The sequence below is a fragment of the Stegostoma tigrinum genome, chromosome 4 (assembly GCF_030684315.1).
Source record: "Stegostoma tigrinum isolate sSteTig4 chromosome 4, sSteTig4.hap1, whole genome shotgun sequence".
Lineage (NCBI taxonomy): Eukaryota > Metazoa > Chordata > Chondrichthyes > Orectolobiformes > Stegostomatidae > Stegostoma > Stegostoma tigrinum.
This window is the reverse complement of record NC_081357.1, coordinates 6,456,410-6,475,417: the sequence shown is the minus strand read 5'-3', so window position 1 is coordinate 6,475,417 and position 19,008 is coordinate 6,456,410. Positions and strand designations below refer to the sequence as shown.

The following is a 19,008-nucleotide window of genomic DNA, read 5'->3' as shown; positions in this document are numbered from 1 at the left end:
GTTCCATTGTGTTTGTCTTGTAAAATGCATCATGACCATGATAATGAAGAAGATGACTGCAGAAGAGCCATGGACTAAGGGAATGGCCTTACTATGCACAATCAAGCCAACAGATTAATTATGGAATGGCAAAGGCCACCTCATTGAACAACAGAAAAAGATCATGGATGCAGCATCATTTGGTGAAGAGTACTCTTGGAATTTCATTTGGACTTTTGAACTCTGTTGTAGATTGCTTGAATTAATAGTGGCCCTACGGCCATAATTTGGCCTAGGGCCAAGGGGTGTACTATAGGAGTGACCTGTACCTGGCTATATAAGGTGGTTTTGTACCTGAACACATTAAGTGGCCCATGCCTGCTTACAAGGTGGCAGACAGGAGCTAAGCAAAACTATGCAGCCTGCTCACATCGTGAAATACAATAGTACCTTTGAACAGAACTACTTGAAGGTCAGTAAAGGAGCACTGTATGTTCCCAGATAACACAATGCGAAGCTGGATGAACACAGCAGGCCAAGCAGCATCAGAGGAGCAGGAAAGCTTGAAGGGTTCCGACCTGAAACGTCAAGGTTTCCTGCTCCTCTGATGCTGCTTGGCCTGTTGTGTTCATCCAGCTTCACACCATGTTATCTCAGATTCTCCAGCACTGGCAGTTCCTACTATCACTGTATGTGACCATCTCAGACAGTTCTGATAAAAGGATGCCTTAGGATAGATAAGTGACCAATTCCGGCTTGAATAATGAAAGGGTGATTGTCCCAGTAAATTAATTATGTCAGGTTCTCAAGCAGCTGCAAGGATAACAGTTAAAGTTATTTTGTAGCAAATAGTTGCTTCTTTGTAGCTACCAACAATGTTATTTAGTTTCTAGCTAAAAATGCTCTAATCATAGAAATTGGTTTCAATACATAACCAGGATATAATACAAACCTTAAAAAATTAAGCTTAGATGTAAAGATTAAGTTTATTTTTCTTTATTTATTCACAGGATGAATGTGTCATTGGCTAAGCAGCATTTTTGCCATCCCTAATTGCCCAGAGGGCTGTTAAGAATCAATCACATTGCTGTAGTTCTGGACTCACATGTAGGCCAGGTCAGGTAAGGATGGCAATTTCTTTCCCTTAAGGACATTAGTGAACCAGAGGGTTTTTCTTGATATTCAGCAATGGACTAATGGTCATCATTAGACTCTTAATTCCAGATATTTACAGAGTTCAAATTCCACCATCTTCTGCAGCAGAATTCAAATCCGGGTTCCCAGAACATTATCTGGGTTGACAGTCCAGCAGTAATAACACTAGGCTGAGCCTTCTTTTATGCTCTGAGCAAGATAGATTGATCACAACCCATAAATTATGAAATGCTGACAGTAGAAGTAGTTGTATAATGTTTAACTCATAATGAACTTTCTAACAGAAATTAACCTCGTAGCAATTAGATTAGATTAGATTCCCTACAGTGTGGAAACAGGTCCTTTGGCCCAACAAGTCCACACCGCCCCTTGGAGCATCCTACCCAGACCCTTCCCCCTATAACTCACACACCCCTGAACGCTATGGGCAATTTAGCATGGCCGATCCACCTAGCCTGCACATCTTTGGGAGGAAACCAGAGCACTCGGAGGAAACCCACGAAGACATGGGAGAATGCGCAAACTCTGCACATACAGTTACCCGAGGCTGGAATCAAACCCGGGTCCCTGCCGCTGTGAGGCTGCAGTGCTAACCACTGAGCCGCCCAGGAGTTTACAGATGCAGTTTGGCCTGGCAAGAAGAAGTTGATTGTTCAATGGACCAGTGACCACTTATGAAGGATAGAGCTCTTTCTGTCTGCCAACAACTTTATAGTTGATTTTTAGGTGACTGAATAGCTTAGAGCTGGGAAAAAAAGTAACAGAGAGAAAGAGGGAGAAAAGTTTGATTCTTATTAGTTAAAACTGACTTTTTATTTTTAGGTTATGTATTTGGGACAATAGGAAGATAAAAGGAGTAACTGAATATGATAAAAGACAGCACCAAAACACAATGGATAGTAGAATTTGAGCTGTCCTTACAGATAAACAAGCCTGAGAAAAACTCAAAGGAGTATAGCCATTAAACTTTTGGAATGTGAATGAACAGATTGCATACGAAGTTCCCAAGTCCCAACGATTAAAATGTCGGGCTAATACCATAAGATCATGGGAACCTAAGGCTGTCCATGGAATTGGCCATCACTGAATAGATGTTTTACTGGTAGAGGGATTGAGTTCCGGAGCCGTGATGTCATATTGCAACTATACAAAACGCTAGTGCGGTCTCATTTGGAATACTGCGTGCAGTTCTGGTCGCCCCATTACAGGAAGGATGTGGAAGCATTGGAAAAGGTGCAGAGGAGATTTACCACGATGTTGTCTGGTCTGGAGTGCAGGCCCTACGAAGAAAGGCTGAGGGACTTGGGTCTGTTCTCATTGGAGAGAAGGAGGCTAAGACGGGATTTAATAGAGACATACAAGATGATCAGAGGATTAGATAGGGTGGACAATGAGAGTCTTTTTCCGAGGATGATGACTTCAGCTTGTACACGGGGGCATAGCTACAAATTGAGGGGTGATAGCTTTAAGACAAATGTCAGAGGCAGGTTTTTTATTCAGAATGGTATGGGTGTGGAACGCCCTGCCTGCCAATGTAGTTAGTTCAGCCACATTAGGGGCATTTAAACAGTCCCTGGATAAGCATATGGATGATGATGGGATAGTGTAGGGGGAAGGGCTTAGATTAGTTCACAGGTCAGCGCAACATCGAGGGCCGAAGGACCTGTTCTGCGCTGTATTGTTCTATGTTCTATGTCCCATAGGATTGGGTGTTTTAATTACGGGGAAAGATGATGGCTATGTTGTATTTGCTTACTGTAACACAAGATATATGAAAATGTTGTATTGCTGTGTAAAAGCAGAGGGTACGTCATTGATCTACCTTCTGACGCCAGATTTGGGGAAGATCATACAGACAGGGGGAGAATGTGCAAACTTTGGGGCGGCACGGTGGCTCAGTGGTTAGCACTGCAGCTGCACAGCGCCAGGGTCGGGGTTCAATTCCAGCCTCAGGTAACTGTCTGTGTGGAGTTTGCACATTCTCCCTGTATCTGCGTGGGTTTCCTCCGGGTGCTCCGGTTTCTTCCCACAGTCCAAAAATGTGCAGGCTAGGTCAATTGGCCATGCTAAATTGCACGTAGTCTTCAGGGGTGTGTGGGTTATAGGGGGATGGGTCTGGATGGGATGCTTCAAGGGGAAGTGTGGACTTGTTGGGCTGAAGGACTTGTTTCCACGTTGTAGGGAATCTAATCTAATTTAATCTAAATTGCCCATAGTGTCCAGGGATGTCAAGGTTAGGTGGATTAGTTATGGAAAATGCAAGATTACACAGATGGGGTGTGGAGGGGGGTGGTGTCTAGTTGGATTGCTGTTCAGAAGTCCAATGTGGACTTGACGGGCTGATTAGTCTGCTTTCACACTGTAGGAATTCAATGATTCTATAGCTGTGAAGCCACGTTCAATGAACTATGTACTTGCAACCTAGGTCTCTCTGTTTGAGAATGTTCTCAAGGGCCCTACATGAACTATGTAAGTCCTGTCCTCGTTTGTCCAATCAAAATGCAATACCTCATCCGAATTTATCCCTTTATCCGAATTAAACGCCACCTGTTATTCCTCTGCCCACCGGCCCTGTTGAACAAGATCCCGTTGCATTCTTAGATAATCTACTTCACTGTCCGCTATGCCACCAATTCACAAACTTACTAATCATGCCTACTATATTCACATCCCAATTATTTATGTAAAATGGCAAACAATAGTGAACTCAGCACCAATCATTGCAGCACACCACTAGTCACAGGCCTCCAGTCTGAAAAGCAACACTCTACCATTACCCTCTGTCTCCTACCGTCAAATCAATTTTGTTTTGAATCGGCTAGCTTTCCCTGATTTCACATAATATAACCTTATTGACCAGTTTATCAGGAGGAACCTTGTCGAAGGCCTTGGTAAATCCATATCAACAAGATTTACTGCTCTGCCTTCATCTACTTCATAGGTCATAACTTCAAAAAAATTCAGTTTGTGAGATACGATGCCCCATGCAGAAAGCCATGCTGACTATCCCAAATCAGACCTTGCCTTTCCAAATACATGTAGATCCCATCTCTTAGAATCCCTCCAACTGACCACTGAAATCAGGCCCACCAGTCTATAGTTCCCTGGCTTTTCCTTGCAGCCTTTCTTAAATAATGGCACAACATTAGCTACCTTCCAGTCTTCCGGCACCTCATCTGTGGCTGTTGATGATACAAAATATTTCCGCTAGGAGTCCCACAATTTTTCCCCAGCTTCCCACAGTGCTCCCTATTCCTGCTAGCCTTGGCCTTCTCACCAACAGGAACATGCTGGTCCTGAACTGTTATTATCTCGCTTTTCACAGCCTCCCATGTGACAGATGTAACTTTATCTCCCCCAATCAACTATTGAAAGCTCTTGTTCAATACAATCAAAACTGGTCTTGCCCCAATTTAAAACTTTAATCTATGGTCCTGACCGATATTTGAATGGCTTTTCCATTTTCTGCTCCCCCAGTATTGTTTCCCCAATTTCATTATTGAAGGGATGTACGTTCATTTTGGGGTTTCTCCTTTTTAAGATATTTACAGAAACTCTTAACTGTCCATTATTATGCTAATTGATAGTTTATGCTCATGGTTTAGTTTCTTCTCTTTTGTCATCTTTTGTTGGATTTTAGAACTTTCCCAATTCTCTGCTTTGTCACTATTTTTTGCCATTTTGTATGCCTTCTCTTTTAATGTGATATAGAGTAATATAGTTATATAGCATGGAAACGGAAGCTTTGGTCTATCTGACCCATGCTGACCAGATATCCTAAACTGATTCAGGATATCAGTTTATATCCTGATATCAGCCAGCATTTGGCCCTTATCCCTCTAAATTTTTCCCATTCATGTACCCATCCAATCTCCATCACTTCTTCTGGCTGCTCGTTCTATGCATGTATAACCGTCTGTTGAAAAGGTTGTCCCTCAGGTCCCTTTAAATTTTCCCCGCTCACTACAAAATTATGCCCTCCAGTTTTGGATTCTGTACCCTGGGGAGAAGACTCTACCTATTCACCCAATCCATGTCCCTCATGATTTTATAAATGTCTATAAGGTCACCCGTCAGCGTCCTACGCTACAGGGAGAAAAGTCCCAACCTATCAGCCTCTCCTTATATCTCAAATCAGTCTCAGTACCGTGCCTGTAAATCTATTTTGCACCCTTTCCAGTTTAATAACATCCTTGCTATAACAGGGCAACCAGAGTTGTACACAGCGCTCCAAGTGCGGCCTCACCAATATCTTGAACAGCCATAACATGATGCCCCAATTGTTGTAATCAATGCTCTGACCAATGAAGCCAAATGTGCCAAACTCCTCCTTCATCACCCTGTGATGCCACTTTCAAGGAGCTATGTATTTGTACCCCTCCGTCTTTGTTCAAAAACACTCCTCAGGGCCCTAACACGAATGTGTTAGTCCTGTCTGGTTTATCTTACCAAGATAAAACACCTTGCATTTATCTAAATTTAAACTCCATCTGCCATTCCTTGGCCCAATGGTTCAGTTGATCAAGATCCAGTTGCACTCGTAGATTACCTTCCTCATTGTCTACTATACCACCAACGTTGGTGTCATCCAAAAACTTACTAACCATGTCTCTTATGTTCTCATCCAAATTGTACATATATGTGATGAATGAGAGTGGACCCAGCACTGATCCTATGATATACTGCTAGTCACAGAGCTCCAGTCTGAGCAACCCTCATCACCATCGTTTGTCTCCTACTTTCAAGCCAAATTTGTATTCAATTCCTAGCTCTCTCTGGATCCCATGTGACCCAACCTTACTAATGAACATCATCTACTGATCTGCCTTCATCTATCTTCTCGGTCACGTTTTCAAAAATCTCAATCAAGTTCGTGAGACACAATTTTCCATGCAGAATGTCATGCTGATTATCCCTAAACAGCCCTACCTTTCCAAATGCAAACAGATCCTGTCTTTCAGAATCCCCTCTGACAACATACCCACCAGTCAGGCTCACCAGTCTGTAGATCACTGGCTTTCCCTTGCAGCCTTTCTTAAATATGGCACAACATTAGCTATCCTGAAGTCTTCCGGCACCTAACCTGTGGCTGTTGATGATACAAATATCTCTGCTAGGGATCTGAAATTTCTTCCTGAAGTTCCTACAATGTCCTGGGATACTCTTGATTAGGTCCTGGGGATTCATCCCCCTTATGTGTTTTAAGATCTCTAGCACCTCCTCTTCTGTAATGTGGACTTTTTACAAGACATCACCCTTCATTTCCCCAAATTCCATAGCTTCTATGTCATTCTTCACATTAAATACTGTTGTGAAATATTCAATTAAGATCTCACCCATCTACACAGAGCATAGAACAGTACAGCACAGCACAGGCCCTTTGGCCCACGATGTTGTGCCAACCTATTATCTGACTAAGATCAATCTACTATCCTCCACGTGTCTATCCCAGAGTCGCTTAAAAGTCTCTGAAGTATCCACTTCCACTGACGGCAGCATATTCCACACACCCACCACTCTCTGTGTGAAGAACCTACCTCTGATATCTCCCTTATACCATCCTCCAATCACCTTAAAATTATGCCCCTTGTAATAGACATTTCTGCCCTGGGAAAATGTTTCTGGTCATCCACTCTATCTATGCTTCTCAACATCTTGTACACCTCTATCAAGTCACCTCTCATCCTTCTTCGCTCCAGTGAAAAAAGCCTTAGCTCCCTCAACCTTTCCTCATAAGTACTGCCCTCCAATCCAGGCAGCATCCTGGTAAATCTCCTCTGCATCCTCTCTTTCACATCTTTCCTACAATGAAGTGACCAAAGCTGAACACAATATTCCATATGTGGTCTAACCAGAATTTTATAGAGCTGCAACATAACCTCACAGCTCTTAAACTCAATTCTCCTTACAACTTGATCAACTTGGGTAGCAACTTCGAGGGATCTATGGATGTGGACCCTGAAATCCCTCTGTTCCTCCACATTGCTGAGAATCTTGCCATTAACCTGGCATTCTGCATTCAAATTCGATCTTCCAAAATGAATCATTACACTTTTCTGGGTTGAATTCCATCTGCCACTTCTTTGCCCAGTTCTGCATCCTGTCAATGTCCCGCTGCAATCTACAACAGCCCTCCACAGTATCCACAACTCCACCAACCTTCGTGTCATCAGCAAACTTACTAGCCGACCCTTCCACTTTCTCATCCTTGTGGTTCCACACATAGAAGGCCTCATTGATCTTTAAGGGGCTCTATTCTCTCCTTAGTTACTGTTTTCCCTTCATATGCTTATAGAATCTCTTTGGATTTTCCTAAACCTTATCTGCCAAAGCCATCTCCTACACCTCCTGTATTCCTCAAGGGATTCAATTGATCCCAGCTGTCTGTTCTAGATACATGCCTTTTTTTTTCTTGACCAGAGCTTCAATAGCTCCAGTCATCCAGTATTCCTTCCTCCTGCTAGCCTTGCCCTTCACACTAGCAGAAACATGCTATCCCTGAACTCGTTATCTCACTTTTGAAAGCCTCCCACTTGCCATATGTCCCCTTTTCCTGCAAACAGCCTTCCCCAAACAATTTCTGTAAGTTCCTGTTTAAGACCATCAAAATTGGCCTTACCCCAGTGTAGAACTTGACGTCCAGGCCTATCCTTTTCCATTATTACTTTAAAACTTATAGAATTATGGTCACTGATCCTAAAGTGCTTGTCCACTAACACCTCAGTCACTTGCCTTGCCTTATTTTCTAAGAAGAAGAGTTTTGCTCCTTCTCTAGTAGGGTCATCTACATGTTGATTGATAACCTTTTCTTGAACACACAACAAATTCCTCCTCATCCAAGCCCATAGCACTTTCACATTCCAAGTCTAAGTTTGAAAAGTTGAAATGTCCTACTATTAGAACCCTGTTATTCTTTCAGCTCTCTGTGACAATCAGTACATATCTGCTGCTCAAGTTCCTGCTGACTATTGAGGGGCCTATAGTATAATCCCATCAAGTGATCCCTCTCTTCTTATTTCTCAATTCTACCTACATAGCTTCACTGGGTGATCCAGCCAGATATATCCACTAAGCACTGCCATGGTGTTTTCCTTTATCAAAAACTCAGCTCCTCTCTTGCCTCCCTTTCCATCCTTCCTATGGCATCTATACCCAGAACATTGAGATGCCAGTCCTGTCCCTTCTTCAGCTACTTTTCTGTAATTGCTATGATATCCCAGTCCCATGTTTCTATCCATGCCCTGAGTTAGTCTGCCCTACCTATCAGGCCTCTTGCAGTTTACTTCATCTGTTTCCCCCATTCTCTGTCGTCCTCTTGCCTGCATTGTCTATTTAACTGGCACTTTTTAATTTCTACACTAGCTTTAACCTTCACTCTTGTCTCACTATTGCTGAGGATCTCAACCCCAGGATTAGTTTAAACAATTCCAGGTAGCTCTAGCAAATCTCCCCGACAGGACACTGGTCCCCCTCCAGATCAAGTACAACCTATCCTACTTGTACAGATCAATTCTGCCCAGAGGAGATCCCAATGATCCAAAATATCTGAATCCTTGCCCCCTGCACCAACCTGATTTTATCCTTTAAAAGCAAATATTAAAATCAGATTTTCAGTAATTTGTCTTGACCGATCTCATTTAATCCATGCTACGTGAGCCCTGTTGCCTGCATGAAGGACACATTTGGCAGATTTCCACTGTACCCTGGAAATATCTCATGTGCACCTGCATTTTCCCAGACTTTTCACCACAGTGGAAGCTTTGTCACAGAACAATGAATTTGGAAAATTATTCTTATATCCAAAAAACAAAATTTGAAAAATTTATTGAAAAACACTTACTTGAATATTCTTCTTTTCAGTGTATCTAGTGACAGTGATGTACATTTCACTAATGCATCAATGAAATGATGGCTAAAATATGCGTAAAGATCTTTAACATCCTAAAACACAGAAAATAAAAAGAATACAAGCAAGTGCTAGGAGTTCTATTGTTAATGACAAAATGACTACATTAATTCATTGAACTTTAAAGCCCACTGCAGGGTGATTTAACTCATGAGTGAAGTTTTAGCCTTAAAGATTAATTCGCTCCAAATGGGGGACTGAGATAATTTTGACAAGGAGAGGGTAGTCAGTGATTAGAAGATAGAAAGGGCAACCACAGGATTGTAGGCTGCAATAAGGAATAAAGTAGGATGATCAGTCAGTGATCAAATGCAGTGGGTGATGTGGGGTTGTGATGATGGAGAGACAAAACAATGCAATAAACTTTTGGGATAGTAACAGAGTCTTGAGAGGAAGCAAGTGGTGGTACGATGAAAAGTCACAACCTGAAAATATTGACACTGTTCCTCTCTTGATAAATGCTGACACTCTTTGTATTTTGCATTTGCAGCATTTTCTACATCCTCCTCTCTGTTCAGGCATTCAATTCTATTTTCTAGGTTTAGGATCTAGACTTGTGAAGGACAATTTCTGGTGGAACCAAACTCTTCAGCAATGATGGTATCACTAATGACAGTTTCTAATAATTGGGAGAGGGCTGACATAAAGCCATTTCCCTGTGCTCAACTGATTGAGGTGAAATTGACTCCTGGAGATGAACTGGTGAATTTACGTCATATCAGGTTTATTTCTTTTGCAAATCATTTTAAGTAAGTGCCCTCTTCATCTTGATCCTCTGATGAGCAGGAACAGTTTCTTCCTACCAAATATACCTAGCACCCTTATGAATTTGAAAGCTTTTGCCATATCTCTTCAGCATTTTGACCTTTAAGAAGAACTGTTTCCAATGCAGTTTCTTATCGCTGGAATTTTGAAAATTTCTTTTGAACTTTTTTCAATGTGTTCACGTCATTCCAACAGAGTGGCACTGGAACTGTACACAACATCCCAGCTAAGTAATATCCACACATATTTAGATATTCTCCCAAATTGGCTACACCGCTGCAGTAGAAGGTAGCACAGAATATCAGTGCACAGCCCTGTTGCAGCCTTATTTCATCTCTAACTCTCAAACTAATTATTGTCTCTTAACTGGCAGTTTGCCAGTTTGATATCCAGTACTAGATGAGTAGAAATTCCTTCCAGTAAGATCTTGAGAACACTAAAGCCATTGTCTTTGTGACCATCACTAAGGAGAAGGTGTTGGGGAAGCTAAAAGATCCGAAGATGGATAAATAAATAGGATCAGATGAACTACAATCCAGAATATGAAGAAGTTGTCTGAAGAGATTGTGGAGGCATTGTGGTGATCTTTCAATAATCACTGGAGTCAGGGAAGATACCAATGGGTAATATAGCAATGATAATGAGAACTGCAGATGCTGGAGAATCCGAGATAACAAAGTGTGAGCTGGATGAACACAGCAGGCCAAGCAGCATCTCAGGAGCACAAAAGCTGACGTTTCGGGCCTAGACCCTTCATCAGAGAGGGGGATGGGGAGATGGAACTGGAATAAATAGGGAGAGAGGGGGAGGCAGACCGAAGATGGAGAGAAAAGAAGATAGGTGGAGAGGAGAGTATAGGTGGGGAGGTAGGGAGGGGATAGGTCAGTCCAGGGAAGACGGACAGTTCAAGGAGGCGGGATGAGGTAGTAGATAGGATCTGGCGGGCGCGGCTTGAGGTGGGAGGAAGGGATGGGTGAGAGGAGAACAGGTTAGGGAAGCGGTAGCAGGCTGGGCGGGTTTTGGGATGCAGTGGGGGAGGGGACGAGCTGGGCTGGTTTATCTGGTTTATCACCTGGGCCATCTCCAACACATCCCTCACCTTCCTGGAACACCTCGGCCATCCCCAATGCATCCCTCACCTTCCTGGACACCTGGGCCATCTCCAACACATCCCTCACCTTCCTGGACCTCTCAGTCTCCATCTCAGGTAACCAGCTAGAAACTGATGTCCATTTCAAGCCCACTGACTCCCACATCTACCTACAATACACCTCCTCCCACCCACCCTCCTGCAAAAATTCCATCCCCTATTCCTAATTCCTCCGCCTCCGCCGCATCTGCTCCCAGGATGAGGCATTCCACTCCCGCACATCCCAGATGTCCATGTTCTTCAAGGACCGCAACTTTCCCCCGCAGTGGTTGAGAATGCCCTTGACCGTGACTCCCGCATTTCCCGCAAAATATCCCTCACACCCTGCCCCCATAACTGCCCCAAGAGGATCCCCCTCGTTCTCACATACCACCCCACCAACCTCCGGATACAACGCATCATCCTCCGACACTTCTGTCATCTACAATCCGACCCCACTACCCAAGCCATTTTTCCATCCCCACCCTTGTCTGCCTTCCAGAGAGACCACTCTCTCCGTGACTCCCTTGTCTGCTCCACACTCCCCTCCAACTACACTTGCCCCCACACCTCCTCCCTCACCCCCATCCCAGATGACTTTCCATATTGAGCAGATGTTCACCTGCACATCTGCCAATGTGGTATACTGCCTCCATTGTACCCGGTGTGGCTTCCTCTACATTGGGGAAACCAAGCGGAGGCTTGGGACCGCTTTGCAGAACACCTCCGCTTGGTTCACAATAAACGCCTGCACCTCCCAGTTGCGAACCATTTTAACTGCCCCTCCCATTCCTCAGACGACATGTCCATCATGGGCCTCCTGCAGTGCCACAATGATGCCACCCAAAGGTTGCAACTCATATTCTGCTTGGGAACCCTGCAGCCCAATGGTATTAATGTGGACTTCACAAGCTTCAAAATCTCCCCTCCCCCCACCGCATCACAAAACCAGCCCAGCTCGTCCCCTCCACCCACTGCATCCCAAAACCAGCCCAGCCTGTCGCTGCTTCCCTAACCTGTTCTTCCTCTCACCCATCCCTTCCTCCCACCTCAAGCCGCTCCATTTCCTACCTACTACCTCATCCTGCCTCCTCGGCCTGTCCGTCTTCCCTGGAATGACCTATCCCCACCCTACCTCCCCACCTATACTCTCCTCTCCACCTGTCTTCTTTTCTCTCCATCTTTGGTCCGCCTCGCCCTCTCTCCCTATTTATTCCAGAACCCTCTCCCCATCCCCCTCTCTGATGAAGGGTCTAGGCCTGAAACGTCAGCTTTTGTGCTCCTGAGATGCTGCTTGGCCTGCTGTGTTCATCCAGCTTCAAACTTTGTTGTCTTGGCTAATATATCAACTTTGTTTAAAAAGGGAGGGAGACAGAATTGAAGGAACTATAGGCCAATTAGCCTGACCTCAGTTGTTGGTATGATTTTGCTGTTCATTATTAAGGAAGAGATTGCCAGGTATTTGAGTGTGCATGGTAAAACAGTGCTGATTCAGCATGCCTGTGTCAAAGGGAGCTCATGCCTAACATGTCTCTTAGAATTCTTTGAGGAGATGGTGTGCAAGTTAAACAAAGGAGAACGAATGGGCCTGATTTATTTGATTTCAAATAAGGCCTTGACAAAGGGCCAAACAAGAGGCTGCTAAATAAGATTCGAGCCCATAGAGTTAGGGACTAAGATACTGGCATGGACAGAGGATTGGCTGACTGGTAGAAGGCAGACACTGGGTTTAAAAAGACCCTTCTCAGGATAGTTTTGCTGCTAAACAGCATGACAAACTCTCCTTAATATCTGTACATTCAGACAATGAAGGCCATCAATTTAACTGCGATAAAGTAACCATAGTAGCCCAAGCCAAACACAGACACACACGGGAATTCCTAGAGGCATGGTTGCACACCCACACAAACATATAGAATTGAACCCCATGTACAAACCCATAGAGATCAAAACTGGAAATGACAGTACTCAGCATAATGGACTATACGGTATACATTCCAAATAGAGTAGAATAACAAGATAATAAAATGTGAGGCTGGATGAACACAGCAGGCCAAGCAGCATCTCAGGAGCACAAAAGCTGACGTTTCGGGCCTAGACCCTTCATCAGAGAGGGGGATGGGGAGAGGGAACTGGAATAAATAGGGAGAGAGGGGGAGACAGACCGAAGATGGAGAGTAAAGAAGATAGGTGGAGAGAGTATAGGTGGGGAGGTAGGGAGGGGATAGGTCAGTCCAGGGAAGACGGACAGGTCAAGGAGGTGGGATGAGGTTAGTAGGTAGATGGGGGTGCGGCTTGGGGTGGGAGGAAGGGATGGGTGAGAGGAAGAACCAGTTAGGGAGGCAGAGACAGGTTGGACTGGTTTTGGGATGCAGTGGGTTGGGGGGAAGAGCTGGGCTGGTTGTGTGGTGCAGTGGGGGGAGGGGACGAACTAGGCTGGTTTAGGGATGCAGTGGGGAAGGGGAGATTTTGAAACTGGTGAAGTCCACATTGATACCATATGGCTGCAGGGTTCCCAGGCGGAATATGAGTTGCTGTTCCTGCAACCTTCGGGTGGCATCATTGTGGCAGTGCAGGAGGCCCATGATGGACATGTCATCAAGAGAATGGGAGGGGGGGTGGAAATGGTTTGCGACTGGGAGGTGCAGTTGTTTGTTGCGAACTGAGCGGAGGTGTTCTGCAAAGCGGTCCCCAAGCCTCCGCTTGGTTTCCCCAATGTAGAGGAAGCCGCACCGGGTACAGTGGATGCAGTATACCACATTGGCAGATGTGCAGGTGAACCTCTGCTTAATGTGGAATGTCATCTTGGGGCCTGGGATAGGGGTGAGGGAGGAGGCGTGGGGACAAGTGTAGCATTTCCTGCGGTTGCAGGGGAAGGTGCCGGGTGTGGTGGGATTGGAGAGCAGTGTGGAGCGAACAAGGGAATCACGGAGAGAGTGGTCTCTCCGGAAAGCAGACAGGGGTGGGGATGGAAAAATGTCTTGGGTGGTGGGGTCGGATTGTAAATGGCGGAAGTGTCGGAGGATGATGCATTGTATCCGGAGGTTGGTAGGGTGGTGTGTGAGAACGAGGGGGATCCTCTTAGGGCGGTTGTGGCGGGGGCGGGGTGTGAGGGATGTGTTGCGGGAAATACGGGAGACGCGGTCAAGGGCGTTCTCGATCACTGTGGGGGGAAAGTTGCGGTCCTTAAAGAACTTGGACATTTGGGATGTGCGGGAGTGGAATGTCTTATCGTGGGAGCAGATGCGGCGGAGGTGGAGGAATTGGGAATAGGGGATGGAATTTTTGCAGGAGGGTGGGTGGGAGGAGATGTATTCTAGGTAGCTGTGGGAGTCGGTGGGCTTGAAATGGACATCAGTTACAAGCTGGTTGCCTGAGATGGAGACTGAGAGGTCCAGGAAGGTGAGGGATGTGCTGGAGATGGCCCAGGTGAACTGAAGGTTGGGGTAGAAGGTGTTGGTGAAGTGGATGAACTGTTCGAGCTCCTCTGGGGAGCAAGAGGTGGCGCCGATACAGTCATCAATGTACCGGAGGAAGAGGTGGGGTTTGGGGCCTGTGTAGGTGCGGAAGAGGGACTGTTCCACGTAACCTACAAAGAGGCAGGCATAGCTGGGGCCCATGCGGGTGCCCATGGCCAGCTCTTCCCCCCGACCCACTGCATCCCAAAACCAGTCCAACCTGTCTCTGCCTCCCTAACTGGTTCTTCCTCTCACCCATCCCTTCCTCCCACCCCAAGCCGCACCCCTATCTACCTACTAACCTCATCCCACCTCCTTGACCTGTCCGTCTTCCCTGGACTGACCTATCCCCTCCCTACCTCCCCACCTATACTCTCTCCACCTATCTTCTTTACTCTCCATCTTTGGTCTGCCTCCCCCTCTCTCCCTATTTATTCCAGTTCCCCCTCCCCATCCCCCTCTCTGATGAAGGGTCTAGGCCCGAAACGTCAGCTTTTGTGCTCCTGAGATGCTGCTTGGCCTGCTGTGTTCATCCAGCCTCACATTTTATTATCTTGGAATTCTCCAGCATCTGCAGTTCCCATTATCTCTGGAGTAGAATAACATTGCTTTATCGGAGACTCCACTGATGTTGTCACCTAGCATGGTGATGAAATGTCTGAACAAAAACAAGCCAGGTTGGCAAGCAAGACAACAGCCTCATACAGTAACGATCTGAGTGAAAGAATTGAAAGCACTCTAGCTAAGTTTGCAGATGACATAGAAACAGGTGCAGGGACTGGCAGTGCTGAGGAGGTGGGGAGGCTGAAGAAGGATTTGGACAGGCTAGGAAAGTAGGCAAAGAAATGGCAGATACCGTTCAATGTGGGAAAGTGTGAGGTTATGTACTTTAGTAGGGGAAATAGAGACAATCTATATTTCTAAATGAGTCATAGAATCCCTACAGCCCATCAAGTCTGCACCAACCCTCCAAGGGGCATCCCTTTCCTATCCCTGTAACCCTGCTTATCCCTTGGCTAATCCACCTAACCTACGTATATCTGAGCACTATGGGCAATTTAGCATAGCCAATCCACCTAACCTGCACATCTTTGGGCTTCAGGAGAAAACCGGAGCACCTGGAGGAAACCCATTTAGAGAGGAGAGAATTTGCAAACTCCATCCAGACACGTGCCCGACAGTGGAATCGAACAGGGCCCTGGTGATGTCAGGCAGCAGTTCTAACCATTGAGCCACAATGCTACCCTTGAGAGAATGGGGAAAGGCTTCAGAAGTCTGAAGAAAAAAGGGATTTAGGAGTCCTAATTCAGGACTCAGTTGGGCACAGTCAATATTTGCCTTATTGTGAGTGTATGAAGTGTAATGCTACAAAGCAATTTAGGATTGCATGTACTGGAAGCTACGTATATTACTAAACAGGGTCCTGTTCTTTGTGTACAGAAAGAATATGTAGAAACAATGCATCTGCGTCACCTAAACAAAATAGGTGCTTTTCTGGATCATTTCTCAGGGCAGTGCCCTGACCAAACAAAGTCAACCCACCTGGTTTGAAATTCAAAACAAAGGTTGGCAGTTAACTGTCAATCATCAGTAAGTGATGCAATAGTCTTAGCAACACCATCATTAAATAAAGTCCAGTTAAGAATCAATCAACAGTCTCCTCTCAAGCAGATTATATGTTGATTTAGCCCTTGAATTGTGGGTGAATTGTTCTGATGAATGAAGGAGGAAAACATGAAAGCACTTCAACATGTGTCTTTTTCAGTAATCCTAAATTTCCATGCTGCCAAACAATTATAAGACTGCATTCATTGAGATTTGACAGAAATATTCCAAATATTATTTCAACTGTTAGAAATCAGTTCCACATGACCATAAAACATAGGAGCAGAAATGAAGCCATTCAGCCCATCCAGTCTGCTCTGCCTTTCAATCATGGGTGATAAGCTTTTCAATGCCATTCTCCTTCCTTCTCCCTAAAACCTTTGATCCCCTTAACAATCAAGAGCCTATCTAGCTATGTCTTAAATATACTCACTGATCTGGCCGCCACAGATTCATCACTCTCTGGCTCTGACGTTTCTCCCCGTCTCCATTCTTCCTTTTCCCCATGGGCCTAGTCTCTCCTGCTAATGGAAATATCTTCCTCCCAACCATTCTATCCAAGCTTCTCCGTATTCTGTAAGTTTCAATTAGATTCCTCTCATCCTTCTCACCTCCAGCAGGTACAGACCCAGAGTCCGCCACCATTCCTCATGTATTAAGCCTTTCATTCCTGGGATCATTTTTGTTAAACTCCTCTGGACCTGCTCCAGGGCCAGGACATCCTTTTTGAGATATGTGCCCAAAATTGCTCACAATGTTCTAAATGTTATCTGACCAGTGCCTTATAAAGCCTCAGAAGTATATACCTGCTTTTATATGCTAGTCCACTAGTTGGATTACTTCAGATGCCGACATTCAAACCATATAGGATTTCTCAATGTAAAGAGCATTAGAAGTTTATTTCTTCCATAAATAACAGCTGATGTTAAGTCAAAAGGTATTTTTGCTAACTAAGATTATTAACAAATATGGGGTAATGGCAGATATAGAGTTTGAATACAGGTCAGGCATGATTTCTTTGGATGACAGAATAGTTCTAGTGGCTAAATAGCGCACTCCTATTTCACTGTCTTCTTCCAAGGCTACCTCCTCAATTTATACTCAGTGCCTTCCATGTGTCAAGCTCCAATCACTGGAGAAGCAACCCCTTGGAATAACCAAATGGGAAGAGAAACATGAGAGGCAACAAATAAGAGGATGCACAAGTGTGAACAGTCTTTTTTGCACATTTTGAGATGATTGATTTGGTATGTTTTGTTATTCCAAGAGAGCAAAACACCAAGATGCGTTCAGGTTGATCCCCTGACAATTGTAAACCAACTGGTCCTAAGATCAAGTCAGGGATAAAGGATTTGTAGCAGCATCCTCCTGCCCAGATTTAAGGGACTGTGGTTGCTAGAAATCTGAAATTAGAAGACTCAGATTTTGGGCAGCTTCTGTGAAGAAAAACAAGAGTCCATGTTTCAGGTTGATGGTCTTTCAATGGAACTAAAGAAAAATGAAATATCAGAGTTATAAAATTGGTAGAGTGGGGAGGTGCAAGGAAGAACAAATCAGAAGATTACTATACAGGGGCAGTGAGAGCAGATTAAACAAGCAAAGATTTCATGATGCAGTAAGCAAGGACAGTAGTAATTGATATAGAGAATTAAGTGTACCCAAATGAGATATAAATGTTTGTATATATAAAATCATCTGAACAGAACAAGGCATTCAGCATGCTTATCTATATCAGTCAGAACTTTGAGTATAGGAGTTAGGACATCATATTGCAGCTGTACAGGAACATTGGTGAAACCACATTTGGAGTACTGTGGGCAGTTCTGGTCACTCTGCCACAGGAATAATATTATTAAATTGGAAAAGGTGCAGAAAAGATTTACAAGCATGTTACCAGGACTAGAAGATTTGAGTTATAAGGAGAGGCTGCATAGGTGAGGACCAATTTTTTCTTGGAGCATTGGAGGTTGAACAGTGATCACATAAAGGTTTACGAAATCACATGGGGAATAGGTAAGGTGAATAGCAAAGGCGATTTCCCGAGGGAAGGAGAACTCAAAACTAGAGTGCATAGTTTTAACGTGAGAGGGGAAAGATTTAAAAGGTATCTGAAGGCAGCTTTTTCACACTGAGGGTGGTGTATTGATGGAATGAGCTGCCAGAGGATGTGGTAGATGCAGGTACAGTTACAACATTAAAAAACATTTGGACGGATACATGACTGGGAAAGATTCATTGGAATATGGGCATAACAAAGACAATGGGACTAGTTTATTTTGGGAAACCTAGTTGGCATGGACAAGTTGGATTGAAGGCTCTGTTTTCATGCTCCATGAGTCTGTGACTTAATGGAAAATGAAGGGATAAAGACAAAAATAAAACAAGACCAATCCAGAAAAACAATAATGTGGAAGAGAAAAAAGACACATGGCAACATGGAAGAAGAGATGATCATCTAAAGGTGTTGAACTAAGAGTCGAGTTTCAAAGAATGCCAGGATTGAAAAATAAGATCCTGTACAGAATATTGATATTTGGGGGGGATTCAGCTAATGCCATCAAAAATGAAAATAAAAACATGGCAGAGAGTGCACAAAAGATGAATAAAAATGGTTCCAGGAGTGACAGTAATCAGTTTACCAGATGGATTGGAGCAATTTGGGATATTTTATGTTCGAGAATTGAAGGTTGAAAAAAATCTTTATGTAGGCATTTAAAATCACAAAGAGTGTGGATAGAATAGATAAGAAAAAATGGCATCAATTTTGGAAAGATTGAGAATAAGTGGCCTCATAGTAAGGTAATTAGAGAAATAAGTAAGAACAACGTGAATAATGTATTTCAACAGTGAGGATCTGGAATACACTGCTTAAAAGTGTGGTGAGGCAGGTTCAGTTACGATATTAAAAAGAGAATTAGATTGATATCTGAAAAGGAAGGTAGTGAATGGGAGAAAGGGGAGAAGGCAATGGATTGACACCCATTAAACTGCTCCTATAAAAGAACAGTGCA

General features: G+C 44.3%; 1 protein-coding gene across 1 annotated transcript in view; it reads right to left on the bottom strand.

The window, feature by feature from the left end:
* LOC125452340 (dynein axonemal heavy chain 8-like) overlaps positions 1-19,008 on the bottom strand; it is a 1,165,100-nt gene that overhangs the window by 690,236 nt on the left and 455,856 nt on the right. The window contains exon 26 of the mRNA XM_059645122.1: positions 8,975-9,075. Within this exon, the coding sequence (XP_059501105.1) occupies positions 8,975-9,075 (101 nt within the window). The remainder of the gene's footprint in view (positions 1-8,974; positions 9,076-19,008) is intronic.